At 43.1% G+C, this 27,319-nt stretch overlaps 1 protein-coding gene across 1 annotated transcript in view; it reads right to left on the reverse strand.

The window, feature by feature from the left end:
• Nucleotides 1-16,799, reverse strand: part of Phactr4 (phosphatase and actin regulator 4) — an 85,600-nt gene extending 68,801 nt beyond the window's left edge. Inside the window, 2 exon segments of the mRNA XM_028888122.2 lie at nucleotides 7,111-7,164; nucleotides 16,579-16,799. Coding sequence (XP_028743955.1) covers nucleotides 7,111-7,126 — 16 coding nt within the window. The 5' untranslated portion in view covers nucleotides 7,127-7,164; nucleotides 16,579-16,799.
• Between the last annotated feature and the right edge of the window lie 10,520 nt (nucleotides 16,800-27,319).

The following is a 27,319-nucleotide window of genomic DNA, read 5'->3' on the forward strand; positions in this document are numbered from 1 at the left end:
ACTAATGACACCAGTGGTGTTAAAATAAATCCCTCGGAGAAAGTCCAAGTCCACTGTCATGGAATTTTAGGAGCCTATTCCAGGGATTTCAGGGTCCTTCCTAGAGATAAAAACAGATACCCGTAGTCCTAATTTAAAGCTCTATCAAGATAACAACATTTTCTCAAACCAAAACCAAAATCAAACAACAAAAAGAAAAAAGGAAAGAGAGAGAGAGAGAGAAAAAGACAGACACACACTACAAGAGAAAGATGAAGTAACATTACTTTTAGCCTCATTTAATCTTAAAGGAATTTATCTCCTACGCCTGAAGGATTGCAACTAATTAGAGTTCATGCTTCCTCCTCCTTTTTAATAGGAGGGATGGGCTGTGCTGTTGACATACTTTTAGCTTCCAGTGTTAAGATAACAAAACAAAAAATTTCCCATAAACTCTGAAACAAGACGCACTAGCCAGGAGCATGGCTACTTCATAAATATTTTTGACCAGATAGAGCCGTGGTTCTCAACCTTCCTAGTGCTGGGACCCTTTAACACAGTTCCTCACGTTGTGGTGACCTCCAACCATAAGATTATTTTCGTTGCTATTTCATAACTGTAATTTTGCTACTTTTATGAATCATATGATATGCAAGACATCTGATATGGGACACCTGGGAAAGGGTGAGAACCACTGAGATGGAGGAACGAACTCAACAACAAACCCAAACCCCTGCAACCTAGGAGGTACTTATACATTTAGACATAGTAAAAGCCAGACCTTTAATCCCAGCATTCAGGAGGCAGAAGCAGGAATATCTCTGTGAGTTTGAGGGCAGCCTGGTCTACAGAGTGAGTTCTAAGATAGCCAGGGCTACACAGAAATCCTGTCTCAAGAAAAACAAAAATTTAGACATTACAGATACAACAGTCTCTTTGGCCATTGTCCACTCCTTCCTCAAGGGTACTCCACTTTATTCTATAGCTTTAGTCTACTGTTTTCTACACTAAATAAAGTAAAATTGACCATTTTGTTTAGGAAATAAATTGTTCACAACACTAACAAATGGTTTCTTACATTTCCTAAATGATACAATTCTTTAATTAAAAAAAAAAAAACAGACAATGGTGGCACACACCTTTAATCTCAGCACTTGGAAGGCAGAGTCAGGTGGATCTCTGTGAGTCCAAGGCTAGCCTGATCTACAGAGCAAGATCCAGGACAGGGACCAAAACTACACAGAGAAACCCTGTCAGGGAAAAAAAAAAAAAAAGCCGGGCGGTGGTGGCGCACGCCTTTAATCCCAGCACTCGGGAGGCAGAGCCAGGCGGATCTCTGTGAGTTCGAGGCCAGCCTGGGCTACCAAGTGAGTTCCAGGAAAGGCGCAAAGCTACACAGAGAAACCCTGTCTCGAAAAACAAAACAAAACAAACAAACAAACAAACAAACAAAAACACAACCAAAAAACAACAACCAAAAAAAAAACCTCATACACTTAATATAATATATATATTTGCTTGTTTGTTTGTTTTTGTTTTTTGTTTTTCAAGACAGGCTTTCTCTGTGTAACTTCTGGATGTCCTGGAACTCATTCTGTAGACTAGGCTGGCTTCAGACTCACAGATATCCTCCTGCCTCTGCCTCCCAAGTGCTGAGATTAAAGACATGTGCCACCATGGCCAGACATAAAATAACTTTTTAAAACAGTATTACATTATTAACCTATTTCTATAACACCCAGAAAGCCTTTGTAAATTTACTACCTAACTGAAGAAAGCTACACATTCTGCTTCTCCCGGTTTACTTTCCGAATGCTGAGGTTATAGATGTGTACCACCACACCTAGTGTTAGGTTCAAAATTCAGTGAACTGTATCTCATCAATTATTTCATCAAACATACTGCCAAAAGATATTTTCAATAAGTAGTGTTCATATCTCTCCAGGAATTGTTATGTGCAGAAACTTAAAAATTAGGTGGTTTAAAACATGTAGGGAGCTGGGAGGTGGTGGCACACACCTTTAACCCCAGCACTTGGGAGGCAGAGGCAGGAGGATCTCTATGATCAAGGCCAGCCTGGTATACAGAGCGAGTTCGAGGACAGGCTCCAGAAACCCTGTCTCGAGAAGGGGGAAAAAAGGAGTGAAGTGTGATGCACGACCACAGGCTGTGCACATGCGCTCTCCGAGTTGTATTTACAGTACTTGACTACACCGTAGCCAACACAAGCTGGCAAGTGACACTTTCAGTGTATTACCTCCAAGTCCCCATGAAAGGGAGAGAGGACTAAAATAAGCAGAGTCCTCCCTTTTCTTTTTTTTTTCTTTCTCTCTCTCTCTCCCTCTCTTTTTGGTTTTTCAAGACAGGGTCTCTCTGTGTAGTTTTGATGCTTGTCCTGGAACTCACTCTGTAGCCCAGGCTGGCCTCGAACTCACAGAGATCTGCCTGCCTCTGCCTCCCGAGTGCTGGAATTAGAGGCGTGCGCCACCACCGTCCGGCGTGAGTCCTCCCTTTTCAAATCATATTGTTTAATGATGAGACACGTTCTGAGATACAGGCTAGGTAATTTCTTTATTGGACAAACACAACAGGATGATAACTAAGATGGCTACAATATTTCTAGGTAATTTCTGTTTGTTTAGTTTTCTTTCAGACAGGATCTCAATATAGTAGTCTCGGCTGGCCTCCAGAGAATGCTGGGTTTTTGTTTTGTTTTGTTTTGTTTTTTTAAATGATTTATTTATTTGCATTGGTGCATCTGTTTAAGGGTGTTGGATCCCCTGGAACTGGAGTTACAGTTATGAGCTGCCATGTGGTTACTGGGAATTGAACCGAGTCCTCTGGAAGAGCAGCCAGTGCTCTTAACCGCTGAGCCATCTCTCCAGCTCCTGAATGCTGGGTTTAAAGGCATACACCAAGTCCACCTCTTGCTGATATAATCTTATGGAACCATCTTTGTATATGTGGTTGTCACTGACCAAGGCACATTTATGTGGTGTATGACCATATTTGTGACAGGGTTCTAACTCTTTATTCCAGGCTGGCCTTGAATTCATGACGACCTCCCTGCCTGTGGCCTCTAGGATGCTGAGACTGCACAAGCAGCCCCCATGCCTATTTTCACTGTGTTCACACTTGAATGACACGTTTCACCAACGTCCTTATGAAGCCGGAAAACATATTAGTTTGGGGGGGAACAGATGAAAAATGACTAAAATCCACTATTTAAATTATAAAACTGTCAGATAAATAAAAAATAATTTTTTAGAAGTATTAGTTTTTGGCTCTCAAGGTGGTTCATTTAGCAGGTAAAGGTGTGATCCCAGAAAACTATGGTAGAGAGAACCAACTCTTAAAAGTTTTCCTCTGGTCTCCACAGGTGTGTCATAACCATGTAAACCCACACAACAACAATAACAATAATGGAATATTGCTTTTAATAATTCTCAAGCCTCTAGTACATGTCTTTTTGTTAATTTTCAGAGACCAATAGTAGTACTAATGATTTTGTTGTTGTTTGGTTTTGTTTTGGTTTTTGGTTTTTGAAGACAGGGTCTCACAATGTAGCCTTGGTTGGCCTGAAACTTGATAGGTAGACCAGGCTTGATTCAAACTCACAGAGATCTACCTGCCTCTGCCTCCCAAGTAGTGGGTTTAAAGAGATGTTCTACCACACCTGGCCTTTAATAGCATTATTTTTAAATAATGGGGCTGCAGAGATGACTCAGAAGTTAAGAGCATTTATTGCTCTTCTAGAAGACCAGAGTTCAAGTCCCAGTACCCACATGGTGGCTCACAACTGTCTCTAACTCCAGTTCCAGGGGATCCAGTGCTCTCTTCTGGCCCCCACAGACACTGCACACATACGGTACACAGACATATATATGCAGAAGGAAAGGACCTAGAAGCTTCAGTCTTCCCCACAGGAATTTGAGAGCAAAAAATCTCTCAAGAGGAGCAAGGATAGCTCAGTGGCAGAGTGCTTGCCTAGTATATACAAAACCCTGGGTATGAGTCTCAGCATGGCAAAACAAAACAAAAACAACTGCTAACTCTCACTACTCTTCATTTTAGAACACTACAAATAATTCTTCCTAAATATATCTTCATAATTATTAGCTGCCACAGTGTGGTATGGTGGCACACGCTTCTAATCCAACAATCAGGGAATATAGGTACAGCTTAGAGTGGGAGGCAGCCTTGGTTACACAGTGAAATCCTACCTCCACATCCTCCCAAAAAAAGTTAGCTGTCTTGATTAGAACAAAGTTCTTGGGCTAGGCAAGTAGCTCAGTTGGTAGAGTACTTGCTCAGCATGCTTGAAGCCCTAAGCTTGAACTCCAGCACCACAGTGGTACACATTTGAGAGGCGATAGTACAAAGATCATTGAGTTCAAACCCAAAATCTGAAAAACAAGTGTATATGTATATATTGAAGATACTTCTAGTGACTATATATATAGTAAAGTACAGGAAAGAGGAAAAAGAATTCAAGGGCAGCTTTGGCTAATGCCTGTTACACATAAAAGGAAAACATAAGGCAATCTTAGTGGCACATGCCTTTAATCCCAGCACTTGAGAAGTCAAAGTAGGCAGATCTCTGTGAGTAGTTCAAAGCCAGCCTGGTCTATATAGTGAGTTCTAAGACAGTCAGAGCTACAATGTGAGACCCTGTCTCAAAAAACAACAAAAAGAAAACACATACATACTCTAGCATCTGGGGCTAGGGATGTGGCTCAGTAGTAAAGGGCTTGGCCTAGCATATGTAAAGTCATCAATTCAATCTCTAGCACTTCAACAAAGACTCAAAGGGATACATAGCTCAGTTCAGGGAATGTTTGCGTAGCATGCACAAGGACTTGAGTTCCATCCCAATCATTACATAAAACCAATTGTGGTACACACCTGTAATCCCCAAACTCATTTGAACTCACTTTATAGTGAGTTTAAGGCCAGCCAGCCATGGTTGTAGGAGATCCTGTCTCAAAAACTATTTTTAAAAAGCCATCAAGCCAGGCATAGTGGTATTTTAGGCCACCCTGGTCTACATAGTGAGTTCCAGGCTATCCAGGGATACACTGTGAGATTCTGTCCCAAAGGAGTCAGGGAAGTTGGATCTAGATAGTCCAGTTGGTAAAGACACTGGATGCCAAGCACGACTCCCCGAGTTTGATCCTCAGACCCCACATGGTGGAAGGACAGACTCTTGAAAGTTTTCCTTGACCTCTCCACTGCTGTGTTAAACATCACACACAAAAATAAATAATTATAATAAAATATTTTAAAAATCAAGTTATACATGAAATTCATTTACATGTCATATATACCTTGTCAAAGGTAATTTTATACATTTTTGTATTTGTTTTAGGATTGTGACAATCCCATTCTCAGTCAGGTAGAATTTCCCAATTATAATAGCATTCAAAAAGTTTCCAGCTGGACGGTGGTGGTGGTGGTGGTGGTGGTGGTGATGGTGGTGGTGCATGCCTTTAATCCCAGCATTCGGGAGGCAGAGCCAGGAGGATCTCTGTGAGTTCGAGGCCAGCCTGGGCTACCAAGTGAGTTCCAGGAAAGGCGCAAAGCTACACAGAGAAACCCTGTCTCGAAAAACCAAAAAAAAAAAAATTTATTTATGTATTCTTTGAGATTGGGGATTTAGCTCAGTGGTAGAGTGCTTGCCTAGCAAGTGCAAGGCCCTGGGTTCGGTCCTCAGCTCTGGGAAAAAGAAAAAGAAAAAAGTTTCCAACTTTGTACAATTACAGATTTGATTCGATTTTATGTGTATGGGTGTTTTCCTACTTGTCTCTGCATAACGTTTGTGCAGTGCCCCCAGAGGCCAGAAGAGGGCGCCAGATCCCTTGTAACTAGAGTTACAGAGGGTTTTAAGCCACTGGGAATCAAACCGAGGAAAAGCAGCCAGTGCTCTTAACCTCTGAGCCATCTCTCAGCAGCCATATCATGCACCAATCCAGTTTGCTGTCACTGTTTTTTCATTTCTTTCTTTCTTTCCTTTCTTTTAAAGGATCTCATGGAGCTTGGGTATGTTCTTCTAAGTTCTGGAGGATGACCTCCTGAGTACATCCCAGGTACTACAGGATCGTGGCATCGCATCCTACTTTTTCATTATATGAACTCGTCTTTGGGAACAGTCACTGTGCTATGAAAGTAAGTTCAACCTCCCGAATCTTCACAAATAAAGAAAAACTTGGTGACAAAACTAGGTCTATTAACAGGTACTGACTGCCCTCTAGTGTTCAAACTAAAGATCTCCCAATGAACTAGTTAGACTTTGGTAAAGACTCGAAGGTGCTTATCCTACGCTCATTAAAATCAGAAAAAAAAAAAAAAAAAAAAAAAAAAACGCTTATCTTGCAAGGTGTTAAACAAAAGTCTTCTCAACACGAGGCAAAAACTGCACCTGGATTTCCTGACTATGGCTACCAGGTCAGGGAGTCCAGAGAGTTTGGCCTCAGTTACATCAATGCCTATTGGGCAAGACAGAAGAAAATAAACTAAATTACCATCTCAAATATACTTCCTAGACCCGAGGATATAGCTTGTGGTAAGGTTTTACAATGCCTGCATATACATAATTAGGAATCTGTTTTTTTTTTTTTTTTACCGCTGACTCATCTTTCCAGCCTCTCAGGTCTCATTTACAATACAGCAAATGTCAACAAACAGAAGGTTGTCAGGACCCTCAATTATATTAAGAGTATGAATGGAGCCCAGCATTATATTATAATCAGAAGGCAAGCAGAGGAAACTCTGGGAGTTCAAGATTAACTGGGTCTATATAGTGAGTTCCAGGCTGGCTGGAGCTCCACAGTGAGACCTTGTCTCAAAAAACAAACAAACCTTAGGGCTGGGGATGGTGGCAGAGGCAGGAGAATCTCGGTGAGTGAGGCAGCCTGGTCGACATAATGAGTTCCAGGACTGTAGAGAGACCCTGTCTCAAAAGCAAATAAACAAGAAAATAAGCTAACAAACAAGAATATAAATGGATGCTGAGAGCAAAAAGTCTGAGAGCCACTGTTCTACATCAGCACATTGAGCAGGAGATAATTTACTCAAAGCTGTAACAGGTATGGACAAAGCACAAGCACCAATAAAAATGCAGGCCATACTCACCAAATGGATCTTCCATGCCACTATTAACCAGGGTAGAGAGATGAGGAGTAGTTTCTAAAAAGAGAAAAGGTACATGAGATACTGAAAATGTCAAATTTACCATCTCGTATGTTTCTCACTAACACTTATTATATAGCTTGAATATTATTGAAGCCGGGTGGTGGTGGCTCACGCCTTTAATCCCAGCACTGGGGAGGCAGAGGCAGGCGGATCTCGGTGAGTTTGATTGAGGCCAGCCTGGTCTACAGAGCGAGTTCCAGAACAGGCTCCAAAACTACACATAGAAACCCTGTCTCAAAAAAACAAAACAAAACAAAATTATTGAAAAATATAACTTATTAAATGAGAACACTGATACCTGGAGGCTAATAAGATGGTTCAGCAAATGAAAGTATTTATTGCACAAGCCTGGTAACCTGAGTTCCATTCCTGGAAGCCATGGAAAACACCAGGTGCAGTGGCATGCATCTATAACCTCTGCATTCCTAAGGTGAAATGGGAGACAGAGGCGCAAGCACCTGGGCACTCCTAGGCCAGCTCACTTGGAGTACACAGCACAGCAGAAACAAAAGACCCTTCTTTAACAAGGTGGAAGGAAAGCCAGGCAGTGGTTCCACATGCCTTTAATCCCAGCACTCGGGAGGCAGAGACAGGTGGATCTCTGAGTTCAAGGCTAGCCTGGTCTACAGAGTGAGTTCCAGGACAGCCAGAGCTGTACGGGGAAACCCTGTCTCAAAAAAAAAAAAAAAAAAAAAAAAAAAAAAAAAAAACAAAAAAACAAAAAAACAAAAAAACAAAAAAAAAACAAAAACAGGGATGGAGAGATGGCTCAAATGTTAAGAGCACTGACTGTTCTTCCAGAGGTCCTGAGTTCAATTCCCAGCAACCACATGGTGGCTCACAACCACCTGTAATGAGATCTGGTGCCCTCTTCTGGCCTGCAGTCATACATGCTGTATACATAATAAATAAATAAATCTTTAAAACAAACAAAATAAAACAAACAAAAACCAACAACAAACTCCTAAGAGTCAATCATCAGAGCAGCCCAGCTCCAAAGATGGCTAGTTCACCCCACAATCATAGTATACTATAGTATACTATGGCATACCAACAGAAGGGCTCTGAGGAGGAAAGAATGAGATGTTAATGTGGAATCAAGCTATCAGAGTTGATGCCTACTGTGGTTTAGATGTGTTAGGAACCCTGTCCCCAGGTTGCTAGTTCTAGGAAATGGAACCTTTAAGAGCTAGGGCCTAATGGAGGGCACTTAGGTAACTTGATGAAACTGTTAAGTTTATGAGAGGGCAAGCTGTTATGAAGGCCTAAGCCTGAGCTGTTTTCTCTCCCTGCCACTGTAGTAAGGTCCTTACCAGAGCATTCAGCAAAAGCTGGATAACTTACTGGTTCACAGCACATAAGGAAATCTCTGTCTAATCATTAGTTAACCACTTAGCCGAACAAATGCAGACTACAGTGGCTACCCAGAACAAAGAACACACACCTTACAGGTTTACCCCAGCAGAGTCACCAAACAAAGAGAAAGAAACCCACAGAAAGAGAATTTTATTTTCAGGGCTGCCACATTATATTATTTTAAATGCCTAATACATATATCCTTACATACATACATACATGGTGTGTGTGTGTGTGTGTGTGTGTGTGTGTGTGTGTGTGTGTGTAAAACCAAAGAAATAGGGTTTAAAAATCAAGAAAGAGACAACACATAAATAGGAAAGTATGGCTTGTAATCAAGTAGAAAAAAAACAGTCAAGAAAACTGAATTGGACCAGGTTCTTTAATCCCAGCAGTCGGAAGGCAGAGTTATTATTCTGACCTCTGTGAGTTAGAGGCCAGCCTGATCTACATAGCAAGTTCCAGGACAGCCAGGACTTCCTGGTAAAATGCTGTCTTACAAAAAAGGGGTGGGGGCAGTGGTAGCGCATACCTTCTATCTCAGCACTCTGGAGGCGGAGACAGGCAGCTCTCTATGAGTTTGAGAACAGCTTGGTCTACGTAGTTAGTTCTAGGACAGTCAAAGCTACACAAAGAAATTCTGTCTCAAAAAAAACAAAAAGAAAGGAAGGGAGGGAGGGAGGAAGGGAGGAAAATAAAAGCTGAATCAAGAAATCCTAGCTGGCTGGGCAGTGGTGACGCCCGCCTTTAATCCCAGCACTCGGGAGGCAGAGGCAGGTGGATCTCTGTGAATTCGAGGCCAGCCTGGGCTACCAAGTGAGCTCCAGGAAAGGCACAAAGCTACACAGAGAAACCCTGTCTTGAAAAACCAAAAATAAAATACAATAAGCTACAAAAAAAACCTCTAAAGAGTCAAAGAAGGGCTATGGGGAGCTCAACGGAAAACACGTTTCATGGGATTTGGTCACTAACATCACAAAAAGAACTAAAAGAAATCATGTCTAATTGTTTTTCTTTTTTGATTGTTTTTCAAAAACCTGTAGCCCAGATTGGCCTAGGACATTGTGCCTCCGTGTGGTCTCAAACTCATCACAGCAATCTTCCTGCAATTAGCCTCTTAGGTGCTGGGATAACGGGTGTGAGCCACCACACCAGTGCAGGAGTCTAAGTGACTGATACTCCGTGTGCATGTTTGCTATGTATAGTCATCTAGGGTGAACCATGGCTTTGTTCAAGTTATCTAGAGGGATTATCAGAATCAAAATGTTAAAACCCAAGTACTCTCAGCACTCCAGATCACTCATTCTCCCCTAAACATTTTTACACTCATTCCATTCTTATGCTCAAAACTACACCCTCCTCCTAGAGCTGGGGAGTCTGTCTCCCAACCATGATAATCTGAGTCTGACCACCAGAGAAGACATGTTTACTTGAAAACAAAAACAAGTCTGGTGCAGGCTGGAAGGAGAACAAGTCTCAAAACCTGTGTACACCGGAGGAAGGGCCAAGGCTGCTTTCTAGCCCCCAAGTGTAGTCTTGTACTTGTGGGAACACACACACACACACACACACACACACACACACACACACACACCTTACAAGAAGGAGATGGTGGAGGAGGAGGAGGACTTGAAGAGTGACATGTCCTCCTGAAGTCCTCCTTACCTAAAACTGTACTGGAAAACCATACCTTCTACAACACCTTCCTGCACTCTTTATCAAAACAGAACCTTTTTGCTTTGTCTTCTTTTTTGAGACAGGGTTTCTCTGTGCAAAACAGACTCTTAAACCAGACATATTGGTGCTTGCTTTTAATCGCAGAACTCAGGAGGATCACTGAAATTTCATGGCCAGAACTGAATAGATGGTTCAGAGGTTAAGAGTACCAGCAGCAATTCGGAGGTCCTGAGTTCAATTCTCAGCATCCATAAGGGTGGCTCACAACCATCTATAATGAGATCTGGTGCCCTCGTCTGGGTTGTATGGATATATGTAGACAGAACATTGTATACATAATAAATAAATAAATCTTAAAAAAAAAAATTTCAAGGCCAGCTTGATCTATACAGTGACTTCCAGGCCCACAAGGGCTACAAAGCAAAACTCCAGTCTCAAACAAAACAAAATCGTTTAGTCCTTATCTAAATTTTATTTTCATTTAAAAAATTATGTGTATGTATTTGCCTATATGTATTTATGTGCACCACATGTGAGTCTGGGGCCCTTAGAGGCCAGAACAGGGCATCTGATTCCCTAGATTTACAGATGGCTGTGAGCTACCATGTGGGTGCTGGGATCCTCTGCAAAAACAGAAAGTGCTCTTAACTGCAGGGCAATCTCTACAACTCCAATTTATTTATTCACTTGGAGAGTCAGTCTCTCTGTGTCTCTGGCTCTCTCTCCACAGCATGCATGTAGGGGTAAGCATGCAAACATTAGTTCTCTCCCTCTACTCTCTGGGTCCCAGGGATTACACTCAGGGTTGCTGCCTAAGCCATCTCAGCCCCCAATCCCGATCTATTTTTTAAGTGGATCTCTAGTACACTGTTATAATTTTGTAATACCTTAGGTTTTTGAAGACTGGGCTAAATACCACTACATCAGTATGCTCATAAAACATGCAGCCTCAGCCGGGCGGTGGTGGCGCACGCCTGTAATCCCAGCACTCGGGAGGCAGAGGCAGGTGGATCTCTGTGAATTCGAGGCCAGCCTGATCTATAGAGCGAGTCCAGGACAGGCTCCAAAGCTACAGAGAAACCCTGTCTGGGGGGGAGGGGGAGAACAAAACAAAACAAACAAACAAAAACATGCAGCCTCTACCATACAACAGCAAAACAAAAATATCTGCTGGATAAAAAATTCATTTTGGGGGCTGGAGAGATGGCTCAGAGGTTAAGAGCACTGACTGTTCTTCCAGAGGTTCCGAGTTCAATTCCCAGCAACCACATGGTGGCTCACAACCATCTGTAATGAGATCTGGCACTCTCTTCTGTATACATAATAAACAAATAAATCTTTAAAAAAAAAATTCATTTTGGTTCTGATATTCTCCAAACTGTATCTGCCCACTTTTATCATTCATTCATTCATTCACTGAGCAATGAGGGGATAGCGTTCCAGTGAACACCCAGAGCTGGAACTGGAAAGCAGACTGAGTGGTTAAGAGCACTGGCTGCAGCCGGGCGTTGGTGGCGCACGCCTTTAATCCCAGCACTCGGGAGGCAGAGCCAGGCGGATCTCTGTGAGTTCGAGGCCAGCCTGGGCTACCAAGTGAGCTCCAGGAAAGGCGCAAAGCTACACAGAGAAACCCTGTCTCAAAAAAAAAAAAAAAAAAAAAAAAAAAAGAGCACTGGCTGCTCTTACAAAGGACTCAGGTGATTCCCAGCACCTTCCTCAGGTGGCTCACAACTACCTATAACTCCAGGTCCAGGGGATCCAATGCCCTTTTCCATAGCACTTGCATGCACATGATGCATATGCATACACTCAAGTACACACACATAAAATTAAAAAAAAAAAACTTGAAAAAGAAAAAAGAAATTCCAAGAACTGTGAACTATGCAATATGCATGAAAATTAAGACTTTATCCTGTGCTGGAGATGTAGCTCGGTGGTAGTCATAACTGTCATTATGGCAATTAACTGTAACAATATAAAAACAAGGGAGCTGGAAAGATAGCTCAGCAATTAAGAGCACTGGCTGCTCTTCCACAGGACATAGGTTCAATTCCCAGCACCCACATGGCAGTTAAAAACTGTTGGTAACTTCAGTTCCAGGGGATCAGACACCCTCACACAGACATACATGCAGGCAAAACACCAATGCACATAAAATAAAAATAAATTATTAAAAAATATGCCAGGCGGTGGTGGCGCACGCCTTTAATCCCAGCACTCGGGAGGCAGAGGCAGGCGGATCTCTGTGAGTTCGAGGCCAGCCTGGGCTACCAAGTGAGTCCCAGGAAAGGCGCAAAGCTACACAGAGAAACCCTGTCTCGAAAAACCAAAATATATATATATATATATATATATATATATATATATATATATATATGAACAAACTTTCTTTAATAGAGAATACTTTGGGGGAAAAGGTCTCCATAAATGATTAGACGTAGCTCCTATTAAGATACAAGGGGCTGGGCAGGCAACAGTGGCACAAGCCTTTAATCCCAGCACTCGGGAGGCAGAGCCAGGACTGTGAGTTTGAGGCCAGCCTGGTCCACAGAGCGAGATCCAGAACAGGCACCAAAACTACACAGAGAAACCCTGTCTGGAAAAACCAAAGATACAAGGGGCCACACAGTGGTGGCAAAGGCCTTTAATCCCAGCACTCAGGAAGCAGAAGCAGGTGGATCTCTATGAGTCTGAGGCCAGCCTGGTCTACAAAATTAGTTCCTGCCTGCTCTACAGCATGAGTTCCAGGATGGTCAGGGATACACAGAGAAATCCTATCTCAAAAACCAAGCAAACACTAACAAATCTATATAGGCCCCATCTATATAGGCCCCAGCATGCCAACATGGCAGCCTCCCCCAAACCCCTCAAAAAAGACCTCCAAGTTTTACAAGGGGACAGACTCTTGGTCCAGTGTCCACCCACTCCCTTCTCCTTTTCTAGAAGCAGCAGCAGCTTACAACAGAAAGATTCTCAGGCCACTTGCTCCTGGAAACATTCCATCAGGTAAAGCAAGAAACTAAGATTCAGGCATGTGCCATAATCCAGGCATGTGGCACAGGCCTAATCTCAGTACTTTTGAGACTGAGGCAGGAGGATTATTTCAGGTTCATAATGAGTATCAGACCAGTGTGAGCTATTATATATAGCAAGAGCCTGTCTCAAACAAAACAAGTTAATTTTAAAAATAAAAGAGGTTAGGTGAACTGACTGTACAGAGATTGAGACTCTTATTTGGTTGTAGTTACTGTCTGTCTCTCTTCCTCCCCCAGTCAATGTCAGTCAGTAAAGTCTGTAGAACCCAAGAGGCGAAAACACTTTACTGCTTTGTCCTCAGGGCCAAATCTTAACTTTCATTCATGGCTGAATGAGTAAAAGGATGGATTTGGAAATAAAGTACGCCAACATTTAAAAAATAGAAGAAACAAACAAACAAACAAACAAGTTCTTCCTCACTACAGTATCAAAACAAAATAGATTTAAAACAGGCATCTATCAGTTTAAAAGGCTAAACTAGTCTGTAATCCACCACTGAGAAGGTTGAGACAGCAGTGAGAATATGAGGCTAGCCTGGGCTACATAGCAAGATCCTATCTTAAAAAGAAAATAATAAGACAAAGAAGCTAAACTAATTACCCTGACTCAATTCCACTGGAATGTTACGCATTTTACTTAACAATTTAAGTATGAGAGTTGAAGTAGGCTGCTATTTCTGATGTCACATTCAAGGCATGTACTGACAGAAAACCAAGACTAAACTGCAGGCTTAGTCTGATCAAACGGTTTTACTAAGCAAAGAAATTAAGAAAGCATTTTCCTAAGTCTTAATACTCTTTAAAATAAAAGTACATTGAGTTCAATGTGAGGTTTCAGGAACCAAAGCGGCCTTACCCATCATACTTCTTAATCTTAATAAACCTTTAATCACATTCTGTTTTCTTTTTCTCTTCTTTTCTTTTTGAACATGGTCTTACTGGGTAGCTCTGGCTGACCTGAAATGTGTTATGAAGACCACGCTAGCCTCAAGTCCCCAAGGCTCCATAAAATTGTTATTATGTCTAGATACAGGATAATCAAGCTGGAGTGAAGGCAGTAATCTTCAGAAAGACTTATGGAAAAGACTTCATGGTTCTATGAATTTCAGTTCCTTGTAAGTCAGTTTGTTCAGGCTGGAAAATATTTCCAAAATTTTTCTCTAGCAGTTTGGGGAATTATGATTAGTAGTTGCATTAAATTTGAAGTAACAGAAAGTGCTAGGCTTGCTAGTTATATTTAGGTCAGCTTTCTTACCTGGGCTAACTGTATGGCTTTGGGCTAGTCATTTAACATTTTGGCAAGGTTTTATCAAATGCAAAGTGAAACCCAATACCTCACAGAATTGTGAGGATATAATAGTTACACAATGTGTATTAATGGGACATACAATGTACACAGCTCTTCAAAAACATGGACAGCACTATCATGTTTGAGTAAATAAGTCAGAAAGTAGTAAGCCCACTATAAATTCAGAATTTAAGAGCTAGATGTGAGGTACAACCATAATAATCTTAGCACTTGGCAAGACAAAGTTAGGATAGGAGAGTTCCAGGCCAGACTAGACTACACGGCAACCCAATCTCAAAGAAATAAATTTGCATTTCCGAAAACTGAAGAATAGCCGGGGCTAGAGGTGTAAGCACCATGCAGAGCAGGTGCTACACAGTCAGGATATTGGATTCCAGTCCTAGCCCGAGAAAAAGGGGAAAAAATGTGAGCTAGCGAAATGGCTGAGAATGTAAAGGCTCTTGCTGTGTAAGCCTGGTCATTTGAGCTCCATTCCAGGAACCCAAGGGACGTGGGGAAAAAATCAGCTCCACAGAGGTGGTCTCTAAAGTCACACCTGCACTGGCCCCACCCCCCCACCCCATACTCGTTTAAGAAAACTTTATTTGATTTGATTGTTGAGATTAAGGTCTTGATTACATAGTTCTAGCTGGGTCTCCAACCCAGTATCTTCCTTAGCCACACAAGTATTGGGGTCACAGAGATGTGCCACCACAACTTTCTAGGAAAGACACAGCCTGAATTAAGGACCTTCCATCTCTACACAACATTAATGCAATCTGAGAGTCTCCAAGTCATTTCCACTATGAAATGCCAAACCGAATAATGAAGACTTTATTTGCCTACATGTCTAGGGTGGGAATCTAGCCTCAAAACACCTTTCCTGGTTCATGTAAAGGAGTCCCAATTGTCTTCCCTCAAGGAATTTGAAATACCAACCAGTTTTCAAAGGGGTACCTACCTTTGGTCTTTATAAAGCTTTACCCCTATGCTAAGTCTCGCGATGGGGTCTTTGACTGGACATACAGTTACTACTATCTGACCAAACTGGATCAAATCCACGAATTCAGCAGTGTCCCGAAAGAATACATTTTATTCTCTTCCCTCCCCTAAACAGCCTTCATTCTTTTTACCTGGTAAAAACAAACCAACCTGCTTTCTAGAATACACTGAGTTTCTAGGTTTCTCTACAAAGCACGTTCTTCAGTGAACGGACTTTTTCTTTAAAAAAAAAAAGGATGCAGTCTGGGGAATCGAGGAGCCGTGTGGGCGAATGGAGTGCCAAAGACTATTTGCAGGCTTTTGCAGGCGATGAATGACGCCCCAGAAATCACTCTCCTTCGATTTTCAGGTTTCTAAAGCCATGATTCACTTGAGTTCTTTGCCCACCCCCCACCCCTCCCTCACAGCTGGCACACATATCGCAGTAAATTCCACTCTTTCTCAGTTTCCGGGGTTGGGACTCCCAAGTCTCACTTCTTTTTCTTAGACACCATCCTCTGGAGGAGAAAGGCGCCTCGAGTTCTGGTCCCTAGCTGCCGAAGGCTGACATGTAGGACCTGGACAATAACTTCCAGGTTTCCACTGAAACTATGCCAGGCAGGCTCCAAAGCCTCCGTTCTGCTCCGCCGGGATGCAGAGGTCTGAGGGAGGTCACTTTTGAAAGATGGACTTTGACCCGATCCAGTTACAGTAACCGGATCCCCAGGGAGCGGTCCCCGCCCGGCGGGACGTGTGGGCTCCCCCGGGAGACCGCGACTCCATGCCCGGCCACAAAGGGGGCAAAGCCGCGCAGACAAAAGGGCCCCGCGGAGGCTGGGGGGGGCGGAGAGCGCGAGTCTGCGCGGGCCCGGCCACAGGCGGGGACACCGCGGCGGGACCGTTGTGGGAGGGCCGAGGGAGGAGGCTACGGCCCGCCACGCCCTGGCTGCACGGACCGCCGCCCGCGCCGTTACCCCCGGACCCCGGCCGGGCCCGCGACCCTCGGGCGAGCCGAGACCGCGGCCGCAGAGCGCGCGAGTCGCTCACTTTCCCTAGCTGGGAGAAACTCACCTAGGTCGCCGCCGCTGCCTCCTCAGGCTCCACAGCACTTTCTCCCGGAAATCCTACCTGGTCTCCGGCAGGCTGGCTCTAGCCAGAGCCTTCGGCCCCAGGGGAGGGGGGCGGAGGGAGCAGGCTGGACAGTGAGGGTAGGAAGTGCAGCCGCGGAGGCTCACGGGACTTGTAGTCGCCAGCAGTGGCCAGCTGTGTGGCGACCGGGACAAAATGGCGGGAACTGCCGGCCCTCCGCTGCGCGGTGCCTGGCCCCCAACTCTGCGGGTCTGGGCATGCGCCGCCCGCGGCCCCTGCACTGCACATAAATGGATTTGGGCAGCTTGCCTAGTTCTGAGCGAGGCGAAGGTCTCTGGGCTTGGGAGGACACGTTCAGGAACAGATTCCCTGGTGATGCCCAAGAAAGGAGCTGATGATGCGCGTGTAGTGTTTCTACAGTCTGTGTCTCAAACTATTGAGAGCCAGTTGAAGTACAAAAAAACTTAGAAACAATTACCCTCAGTGTGTGAAATTAAAGAACCCAGCCCATTACTCCCAGACCGTCAACGTCCACACCCCCTACTGTTTGTATTTTCCCCCCCTATCACTAGCAGAAGCCACCATCTGTCTCTAAGTTGCACTCCTTCCAGGGCCCCGGGCTATCACCCTCCAGACATCGTCCTTGCTGCTGCTGGAGGATCTTTCTTAAAAGCCAAACCCATGGGTCACACCCATATTAAACCTAAATATAACTTTTTTTTTTTTTTTTTTTTTTTTTTTTAAGTTTTTCCAAACTGGGTTTCTCTGTGTAGACCTGGCTGTCCTGGAACTCACTCTGTAGGACCGCAGAGATTCACCTACCTCTGCTTCCCAAATGCTGCGATTAAAGGCACGCGCCATTAACGCCCAGCCTAAATGCAAACATTTTTAAATTACGATACATACAGAAGAAAACAGGAGAAAAAAAATCTATGCCTTTCAAATATACAATCTATAACATTAAAAAATAGTGACGAATTACAACCCAGTTGTGGTGACACACACCTGTATTCTTACTTACTCTGGAGGCTGGAACTGGAGTATGGCTGTGAGTTCAAGAACAGTTTAGTCTACACAGTTCCAGAGCAGCCAGAGCTACATAGTGATTGGGACCCTGTCTCAAACAAACAAACAAACAAACAAACAAAAAATAGACCAGCCAGACAATGCCTGGTAATATAATAATAATAATAATAATAATAATAGTAATAATAATAATTGCATGTTATGGAATATTATTTTAAGATGTGTTACATTTATTTATGCTGTGGAATATTTGTTTAATGATGCAAAGATGTGTTATATTCTTTTAGTTGCATTTGTTTAACTCTGTAAAACTGTGTTGCTTTGCCTGTCTAAAACACCTGATTGGTCTAATAAAGAGCTGAATGGCCAATAGCTATGCAGGAGAGATAAATAGGCGGGGCTGCCAGGCAGAGAGAATAAATTGGAGAAGAAATCTAGGCTGAAGAAAGGGGAGGAGGGAGAGAAGGAAGAGAGAGGACACCATGGGCCAGCCACTCAGCTATACAGCAAGTCAGGGAGTAAGAAGTAAAGAAAAGTATAGAAAATAGAGAAGGAAAAAAGCCCAGGGGCAAAAGGTATACAGGATAATTTAAGTTAAGAAAATTGGCTAGAAAGAAGCCAAGCTAAGGCCAGGCATTCATAATAAATAATAAGTCTCAGTGTGTTTATTTGGGAGCTGAGTGGTGGGCCCTCCCAAAGAGCTAAGAGTAAAAACAAACAAACAAAATCAACAACAATTGCATGTCATCAAAATTAAGCTTTTGTGCTTTAAGATCAAATATAAATAAAAAGGTGAATTCGGGCTGGAGAGATGGCTCAGAGGTTAAAAGCACTGGTTGCTCTCTCACAGGTCCTGAGTTCAATTCCCAGCAACCACATGGTGGCTCATTGCCTTGCACACAAGATACTCAAAGTTCAATCCCTACCATTACTAAATAAATAAATAAATAACACTGTTTGTTTGTTGTGTTTGTTTGTTTTCGAGACAGGGTTTCTCTGTGTAGTCCTAACAGTCCTGGAACTTGCTCTGTAAACCAGGCTGGCTGTGATTAATGGTGTATGGCACCACCGACCAGCAATGCTCTACTTTTTACAAAAGGCTTGAATACACTTTGTACCAAGGGATATAAACCGTTTGAAAATAACCAATGGAAGGTGTTAAATAGATGTATGTGAGGTAGCTTACTAGGATAGACTAATAAGGCTGGGATTGGGACTGGAGAGATGTCTCATTGGCTAAGAGCACTTGTTGCTTTTGCAGAGGACCCATGAGGCAGTTGACAAGCTTCTGTGACTCCTGTTACAGGAGATCTGATGCCCTCTTCTGGCCTCCATGGGTGCTGCACACACATGGTGTATACACATACACACAGGCAAAATACTCATACATATATAATAAATATAAGTACTTTTTAAAAGTACTTCCTTCCCTCTGGTGGGTGAGATGGCTTCTGTAGAATAATCCTTTTGTACACTGTGAAGATTTGTCACTCAGATGGATTTAATAAAAAGCTGAATAGTTGCCAGGCAGTGGTGGCGTACGCCTTTAATCCCAGCACTCGAGAGGCAGAACCAGATGGATCACTGTGAGTTCGAAGCCAGCCTGGTCTATAGAGTGAGATCCAGGACAGGCTCCAAAGATACACAGAAGCCCTATCTCAAAAAACCAACCAACCAAACAAACAAACAAACAATAAAGCTAAACAGTCAATAGCTAGGTAGAATTTTCAGGACAGAAAAGATGCTGGGAAGAAGAAGGGGGGCAGCCAGATGGAGAGAGGAGGGAGGATGTGTAGAATATGAGGTAAAGCCATGAGCCATGTGGCAGCACACAAATTAATAAATAATGGTTAATTTAAGTTGTAAGATCTAATTAGTAACAAACCTAAGCTATTGGCTGGGCATTTATAATTAATAATAAGTCTATGTGTGGTTATTTGGGAACTGGCTGGTGGGAGAAAACCTCTCCAACAATGGCTCACCTGGGAAGAACACCTTACCACCAAGTCTTATGACTTGAGTTGGATACCTGGAATCCATGTGGTGGAAGGAGGGAATAGAGTCCACTGACTGCCATGTTTCTTCTGTAGCCCACATGAGCCCCTCTCCAATAAATAAATGAATAAATGAATGAATGAATGTACTTTAAAAAAAAAGTCCTTCCCTCTTTTTTTAAAAAGAACTATTTTATAAAGATGTATTTATTTATTATGTATACAGTGTTCTGCCTGCATGTATGCCTGCCTGCCAGAAGAGGGCGCCAGATCTCATTACAGATGATTGTGAACCACCATGTAGTTTGCTGGGAATTGAACTCAGGACCTCTGGAAGCGCAGCCAGTTCTGTTATCTATGAGCCATCTCTCCAGCCCCATGTACTTCCCTCTTATATTGATGTCTCTAAAACATCAGGTCATGGACATTAGAATACACTTCAGTGTTGTCTCGTGAAGGTAGAGGTGTGTTCAGACATTATAAAAACTGTAAATGTCTCGCACAATCAGATGGACAGAACAGATGTAGTGACACCTGCTACAAGTAGCAAAAAAAGTAAAAAAACTGAAAAAAAAAAAAAAAAAAAAAAAAAAAAAAGTGCACGCAAATCACAGATATTTTGAGTTCACACTGGTACAAGTAATCCAAAAGCAAACACAAAAACCCTCTCGAAAAAAAAAAAAAAAAAAAAAAAAAAAAAAAAAAAAAAAAAAAAAAAAAAACTGTAAATGCAGAAGTGAGTTATGAACATCAGATGGTTGTGCCCTTCAAGCCACATTTATGTAGTACAAAAATTCATGGTTTGTCATCCTGGCAGTGAGTGGCAAACACTTTGTCCACTGAACTGTCTCTCTAGCCACCTTAGTATCTTTTCTTTTGTTTTAGGCTTTCCTGTTCTATTAGCTTCTTAGAGAAGCATTAGGGCCTCATATAATAAGGCTTTATTGTGCCGGGCTGTTTTGACCTGGCTTATGTTCTGATCTGTACTTGTAGATTGAATGAGGAGCATTGAATAACATTTGTCTGAAACGGCACTTTATTCATTTATTCTTGGGATACAGTTTCATGTATCATAAGCTGGCCTCATACTTACTATAAAGTATGAAGATGAACTTGAACCTCCGATGCTTCTGCCTCCACCTCCCTAATGCTGGAATTACAACTGTAGGCTGCCAGGCCTGCTTTATGTGGTGCTGGGAATTGAACTCAGAGCTCTGTTCGTGCTGGGCAAACACTCTGCTAACTGAGCGGCAGCATTGCCCAGGAAATGGGATTTGTGTTGTTTCTGATTCAGAAAGCACTCACTTCTTTTGTTTGTTTGTTTTTGTTTTTCGAGACAGCATTTCTCATGTAGTTTTGGTGCCTGTCCTGGCTCTCGCTCTGTAGACCAGGCTGGCCTCGAACTCACAGAGATCCACCTGGCTCTGCCTCCCGAGTGCTGGGATTAAAGGCGTGTGCCACTGCCACCTGGCTGAGTACTCACTTCTTTCTCTTTCCCTCGATTAGCAGTGACCCAGAAAGTTTCAGTGCTTGTGAAAGTTTATTCTGTGAGTTTACTTTTTAAAATATCCAAGTTGTTTTTGGAAAACAGAATTTATAAATAGAAAAGCTGCCCGTTATTGTGTGCATAAACTTCTTCTTCTTCTTTTTTTTTTTTTTTTCAACACAGAGGAGCTCAGGCAGCCCAGGCTGACCTGGAACTCACTACTTGCTCAAGGATTACCTTGAACTCCTCATTCACCTGACTCCGTCTCCCGAGTGATGGGATCACAGATGTTCTAGCCTTATAGCTTTGAGACTGTTAATGTTGCTGCCACCTGCAGGCCCCATGGCTCTAACAAGTTCACAGATTCTCCCCCCACCCGCACCAGAGGAAGATTTCTGAGTTCTCTGTGGAACTCTAGATTCACTGGAGAAAGTTTCTTAGTAATTTCCCCTGTTCCCCGTCACCCACAGTCTGCCCACAAACCACAATTGTAATTAGGGGTTCCTAAAAGTGGGGTCTGTGACATCAGATTGAGCTTAGAACTTGTTTTCTGTCCCCTGCTCACCCCTCCATGCCACCCCCACCCCCCGCCCCTGTGAGTAATACCTCAGTTTCCTCTTTCATAAAACAGGTATGGTAACAGTAGCTCCTTCGCACAGATGTGGTAAAGACAGAATCAGGGCTTATAGAGCACAGAGCCTGGCACACGCCATCCTGCAACAAATGCTAATGGTTGTTGTCAGGCAGACCAGCACGGGCCCATTCTGAGCAGAAGGTGGTGCCTTAACTGCACAGCCGGTCAGTGGGAAGAACTTTAGCATCTGTTTCTACCGCTTATACCTTGTGACCTCCTCGGGCAAGCGTCTCAACCTTGCTGAACCTTGCTTGACCTCACAGGTGGCTTAGGAGATTTGTGAGGTCATCTCTGTGAAGTACTGAGACACAGCCTGGCATGGAGTCCACAGATAATAAACGGAGCGATGACGGAATGATGATTAACGCAGAAATAGTTACCAAGGATAGCTAAAGGCTGAACAGCACAGGCTGCAAATGGGCACGTTCCAGGCAGTCACTAGCCTTCAGGCATTTTTCAAATTGTTGGCCAGCATTAAAAATAGAACTGTGCACACACATACACATAAAATAATAATGAAATAATAGAACTTCTTCTGGGTGTGGGGGTGCTCGCCTATAATCCCCCACATAAGTGGGTTGTTGAAGCAGAAAGATTATTAGTTTGATAGCAGTCTGGGCTACATAGCATGACCCTCTCTCAAAAACAAAACAAAAAACAATCTGTATGGCATAGATTATCTGTAATCCCAGGACTGCAGAAGGTGAGGAAGGGGTTAAAAGGTCAAGGCCATGGGGCTAGGATTTGGTTCAAAGATAGACTTCTGCTTACCTGGCAGGCACAGAACCCTAGGTTCAATCCCAGCATCACAAAGGGTAGAGGGCTGGGCTGTAGCTCAGTCGGTAGCGTGCTTGCCTGGCATGTGTGAAACCCAGCACTCAGTTCCCAATACCACATAAATCAGGCACAGTGGTACATGCCTGTGATCCAGCACTTGGGAAGTGGAGGCAGGAGGATCGATTTAAGATCATCCTCTGATACATAGGCAATCCTTGGCCAGCTTAGAATATATAAGAACCTGTCTAAAAAAGAAAGAAAGAAAGAAGAAGGAAGGAAGGAAGGAAGGAAGGAAGGAAGGAAGGAGAGAGATAGGAAGGAAAGAAAAGAAAAAATATTTTCAGCTAAAGCTACATAGTGAGAACCTTTGTCTCAAAACAGAAACAAAAAGCAGAAATTTCATGTTTAGGACCAGTTTCTTTCAGTTTTAAAATGTGAAGATCTGACCATATGTCACACTCAGCTACCAAGAAGACAGTGTACAAGAGAGAAAGCTAATTTATTCTAAGCAAGCCAAGTGACAGTCCTTGAAGAAGTGACATTAAACTAGAATTATAAGTCAGGAATGATGGTAATCACCTATAATCTTAAATAGTGAGTTTGAAGTCAGCCTGGGCTACATGGTTCCTGGATGGTCCAACCTGGACTACATAGTGAGACCTTGTCAAAAAAAGAAGAAGAAGAAGAAGGAGAAGAAGAAGAAGAAGAAGAAGAAGAAGAAGAAGAAGAAGAGAAGGAAGAGAAAGAAGAGAAGAAAGAAAAGAAGAAAAAAAAAAAAAAAAGAAGAAGAAGAAAAGAAAAGAAAAGAAAAGAAAAGAAAAGAAAAGAAAAGGAAGGAAGGTGAAAAAAAAAAAAAGCCAAGCTGTAAAGGTAGAGTGGAGGTCCAACTTATCAAGAGATGGGAGAAAATGCTCCAAGCAGCTATGCTACAGTGTCCTAGGTTTGGTTCGGTTTTGTTAGCCCTGGCCTTGAACTCACTATGTAGACAGGGCTGCTTTCACAGAGATCTACCTACCTGTCTCCCAAGTGCTGGAATTAGTTTTTCCAGTTCCAGAGGATCTAACATCCTCACATAGATATTAGTGCAGCCAAAACACCATAAAAATAAATAAAATTTTAAAAAAAAAGACATTGAAATTTTCTAAAATTAATAAATGTATTATGATTGTGTGAGTGTATGTGTATGTGTGTGTGATACACGGCACACTTGTGAAGATCAGAGGCCAACTTTGTGAGGTCTGTTCTCGCCTTCCACCTTCACAGGAGTTCAGGGGATTGACGTCAAGTTATCAAACTTGCATGGCAAACACTTTACCCACTTTACTCGCCAAACCAATTGCCAGATCTCAATGCCCAGCTTTTCATTTGACAGTGGGACAAACGCGATGTGCATTCAATAGCAGCCATACCTTGAACTGTGGTCTTTTCCTAGTGATAAAGAAATACTAGGCTGGTGCTGGCAGCAGCTATGAGCCAACCGAGGCTCCTTCTCATCAATTGTGCAGTTGGGCCGGGGGCAGGGTGGAGACACACTGATTCTAACAGTGTACGATGCATTTGTTAAGATACGGTATTCATAAAACTACATAAGCTACCCGTCACTTTCATTTCAAATCGGCATTGTGTTAGATGATTTTGTCCGGCTGTCAGATACCATTTGGAAAGTTAGGTTAAGCTATGATATTCAGTGGATTAGATGTACAAACTGTAGTTCTTGCTCTTTTTGTCTTTGTCAAAGATAGCATCTTTCCAGCCCAGACTGGCCTTGATATTGCTATGTAGCTCCTCAAGGTAATCTCAGACTTGCAATCCTCCTGCCTCAGGTACCTTATTAGAGGTATGGTAGGTCTGGGCCACCTCACCCGCCTAGAAGGCATTTTGATTTAGTGATTTCTTCCTCTCACAATGAATGGGTTGATCCTTGCTATATCCAGAACCATTTTCACTTCCAGGCTGGTCTCTGGGCAGTAGTTAATTGATGTAATAAACGAGAGGGTAGCCAGGTCAGAATGAAGATAGATTGTGGTCAGCTCTCAGCCACTGAGAAAGCAGAGGAGCACAAGGGTAGGGTCCATCTGCAGAAGCTCTGAACGTCAACGTGACAGCCTGGAGGATGTGGCAAAGGGCAGACTTTACAAGAACCGCGTTGCCCACCAGGCTGGACAAGTGACATTCATCTTTTTCTAATGGAAAAGTGAGTGGAAGATTTAGTCAAGACAGAAAAAGACGCAGAGTTCAGTTCATAATGCCCAGCTCAATTTGTTCTCAATATGAGGACCATTGTAAACTTCAAAATATTACTATTATTATTGCTATTAGTGAGTGTGTGTACGTGTGTGAGTACACGTGTATAGCCTTGGATGCAATTCACTATATAGGCCAGGCTGGCCTCACGCTGGGATTAAATGAGCGTGCCACCAAACCCGGCAGTGAGAAGACAACGAACATTCAGAAGTCAGTTCTCTCCTTCCACCATGGTTCTGGGCTTAAGCTCAGGTTGTCAGGTTTGTGTGGCTTTTGTCTTTACCCAATAAGCCATCTTTGCTCTCCCTATGTACGTCATTATTTCATCCTTTTCGTTCATTTGACAAAAACAGTCTACCAAAATATTGTGCCCCAAAGGAACGATTGGACACTCGAGATACAGGAGTGAATGAAACAGACCCTGTCCTGATCCTTCAGACATTCACAGTCCGGAAAGGAAGTGAGTAGTTTGAGAAATAAGTACAGGGCTGGGGAGGTAGCCCAGTGGTAGAGCGCTTGTTTAGCATGCACATAGCCTTGGGTTTCATCCTCCGTACCCAAAAAAGGAAAAATTACAAAGAATTGGTGGGTGCTACAGGGAGACTTCAACAGTGAACCGAATGTACCGTAGCCAGTGGGGAAGACATTCTAAAAAAAAGTGATGGTAAAGGGTTGGGTGTGGGACAGAGGCAGGAGGATCTCTGTGAGTTCAATCCAAGCCTGGTCTACATAGAGTTCCAGGCCAGCCGGGGCTTCATAGTGAGACCCTGTCTCAAGAAAGAAAAGGAAGCCAGGCAGTGGTGGCGCAGGCCTTTAGTCCCAGCACTTGGAAGGCAGAGGCAGGTATATCTCTGTGAGTTCAAGACCAGCCTGGTCTACAAAGCAAGTTCCAGGACAGCCAGGGCTGTTACACAGAGAATAAAATTAATTAATTAATAAAAAGAAAGAAAGAAAGAAAAAAGAAGTCAACTGAAAAAGCAGGAGGTGTAATACAGGTAAGTGTGATACAAAGTAAGGAGACATCCAAATGTCTGTCCCTAAACCTCCAAAGAAGTAAAACAGGGCAAGTGCCCCAGACAGCGAGAGCAGCAGAAGATGGAAGACACCACTCTCTCAATAATGGGATGAGAGGGCAGCCATTCACTTCCCAGATGAGGAAAATGCAGCTGGGAGAGATTAACCGGCCCCCACAGGCGGTACAAGGGCCAGGGTAGAAGCCTGCATGGCCTACACGAAAGCTTCTCGAAGTGCTGAGGCAGGCTCCCCATGTGTGCCCTCTCTTCCTCAGGGTCAGGTGAATGGAATGGGATGTTAAGATGCCTACAATGCAGGAAGTTGCAGTCCTGGCTTACCCAGTCTGCAGGCATGCCTGATTCATGATTGACTGTCACCTTTGGAATGATGGCTATTTGGTGACAGGGCTTTTGAGCTAATGTCTAACTGGATGTTCAGTTGACTTAACGTGATTCAAGAGCTGGGGCCTGAGGACCCACTATATGCCAATTGTGATGCTAGGCACAGACATGGGAAGACAAGTTCCCGAGTATTGGGGTAAAGAGAATCTTAATGACTGACTGACTGACTGACTGACTGACTGAGTTTTTTTTTCAAATGCCATAAATCCGACAGTTAGGAACTTTAGGTAACTTGTAATACCTTCATCTTTTTAGCATGAGCCATGTGCCCAGTACGGCATGAAGTAATTCAGAGAAAATTCAAGCTGGTGTGACAGCTTTCTCTGTTATCCTAGAAGGTATGATGTTAATGCAAGGCTGTGCTTGAGCCCAGGAATCAAGAGCAGCCTCAGCAACATGGTAAGAACCTTCTTAAGAGAGACAGACAGTCGGTGAGAAGGCGTGCAGGGTAAGGTGTCTGCATCGCAGCCAGATGACTTGTGGGCATTCTTTCCCCAAAACCCAGGTAACGGTGGGAAAAAAAACTGATTATACAAAGTTGTCCTGTGACTGTTCCACTCCTAACACAGGTGAGCCCAAACATACATCACACATACACTAATAATAATAAAATAGTAATAATAATAGTGGTATTAAATAACAATAATAAATGAAATCTATTTTTTGAGACAGGGTTTCTCTGTGTAGCTTTGGCTGTCCTGGAACTCACTCTGTAGACCATGCTGGCCTAGAATTCAGACATCCACCTGCCTCTGCCTCCTGAGTGCTGGGATTAAAGTCGTGCACCACCACTACCTGACTGAAATCAATTTTTAGAAGAGAAAATTCAAGTTATCACTGTGTGAGATCTGTATTAAGCAGTTTTTATATATTATCTTCTTCAACATTTCTGATCACTCTATAATGTTACTATCATAGTATTAATGATACAGTAGTTCTCATTTTACAAATGTAAAAACTGGGCTTCAGAGATTTCAGCTTGAAATTCCAGAAATATAAATAGAAGAACCAGAATTCAGCTCTACGTTTCCCTGGGCCTAAAGCTTGGGTTCCAGACCACTGCAGCACACTACTTCCACAGAGAGTCGTTTTGTCAAAGCCCTCAAGAATGTTCTCTGGCTCAGGTCAAAACGGCAGGCCGACCTGC

Source organism: Peromyscus leucopus, chromosome 2 (genome assembly GCF_004664715.2).
Source record: "Peromyscus leucopus breed LL Stock chromosome 2, UCI_PerLeu_2.1, whole genome shotgun sequence".
Lineage (NCBI taxonomy): Eukaryota > Metazoa > Chordata > Mammalia > Rodentia > Cricetidae > Peromyscus > Peromyscus leucopus.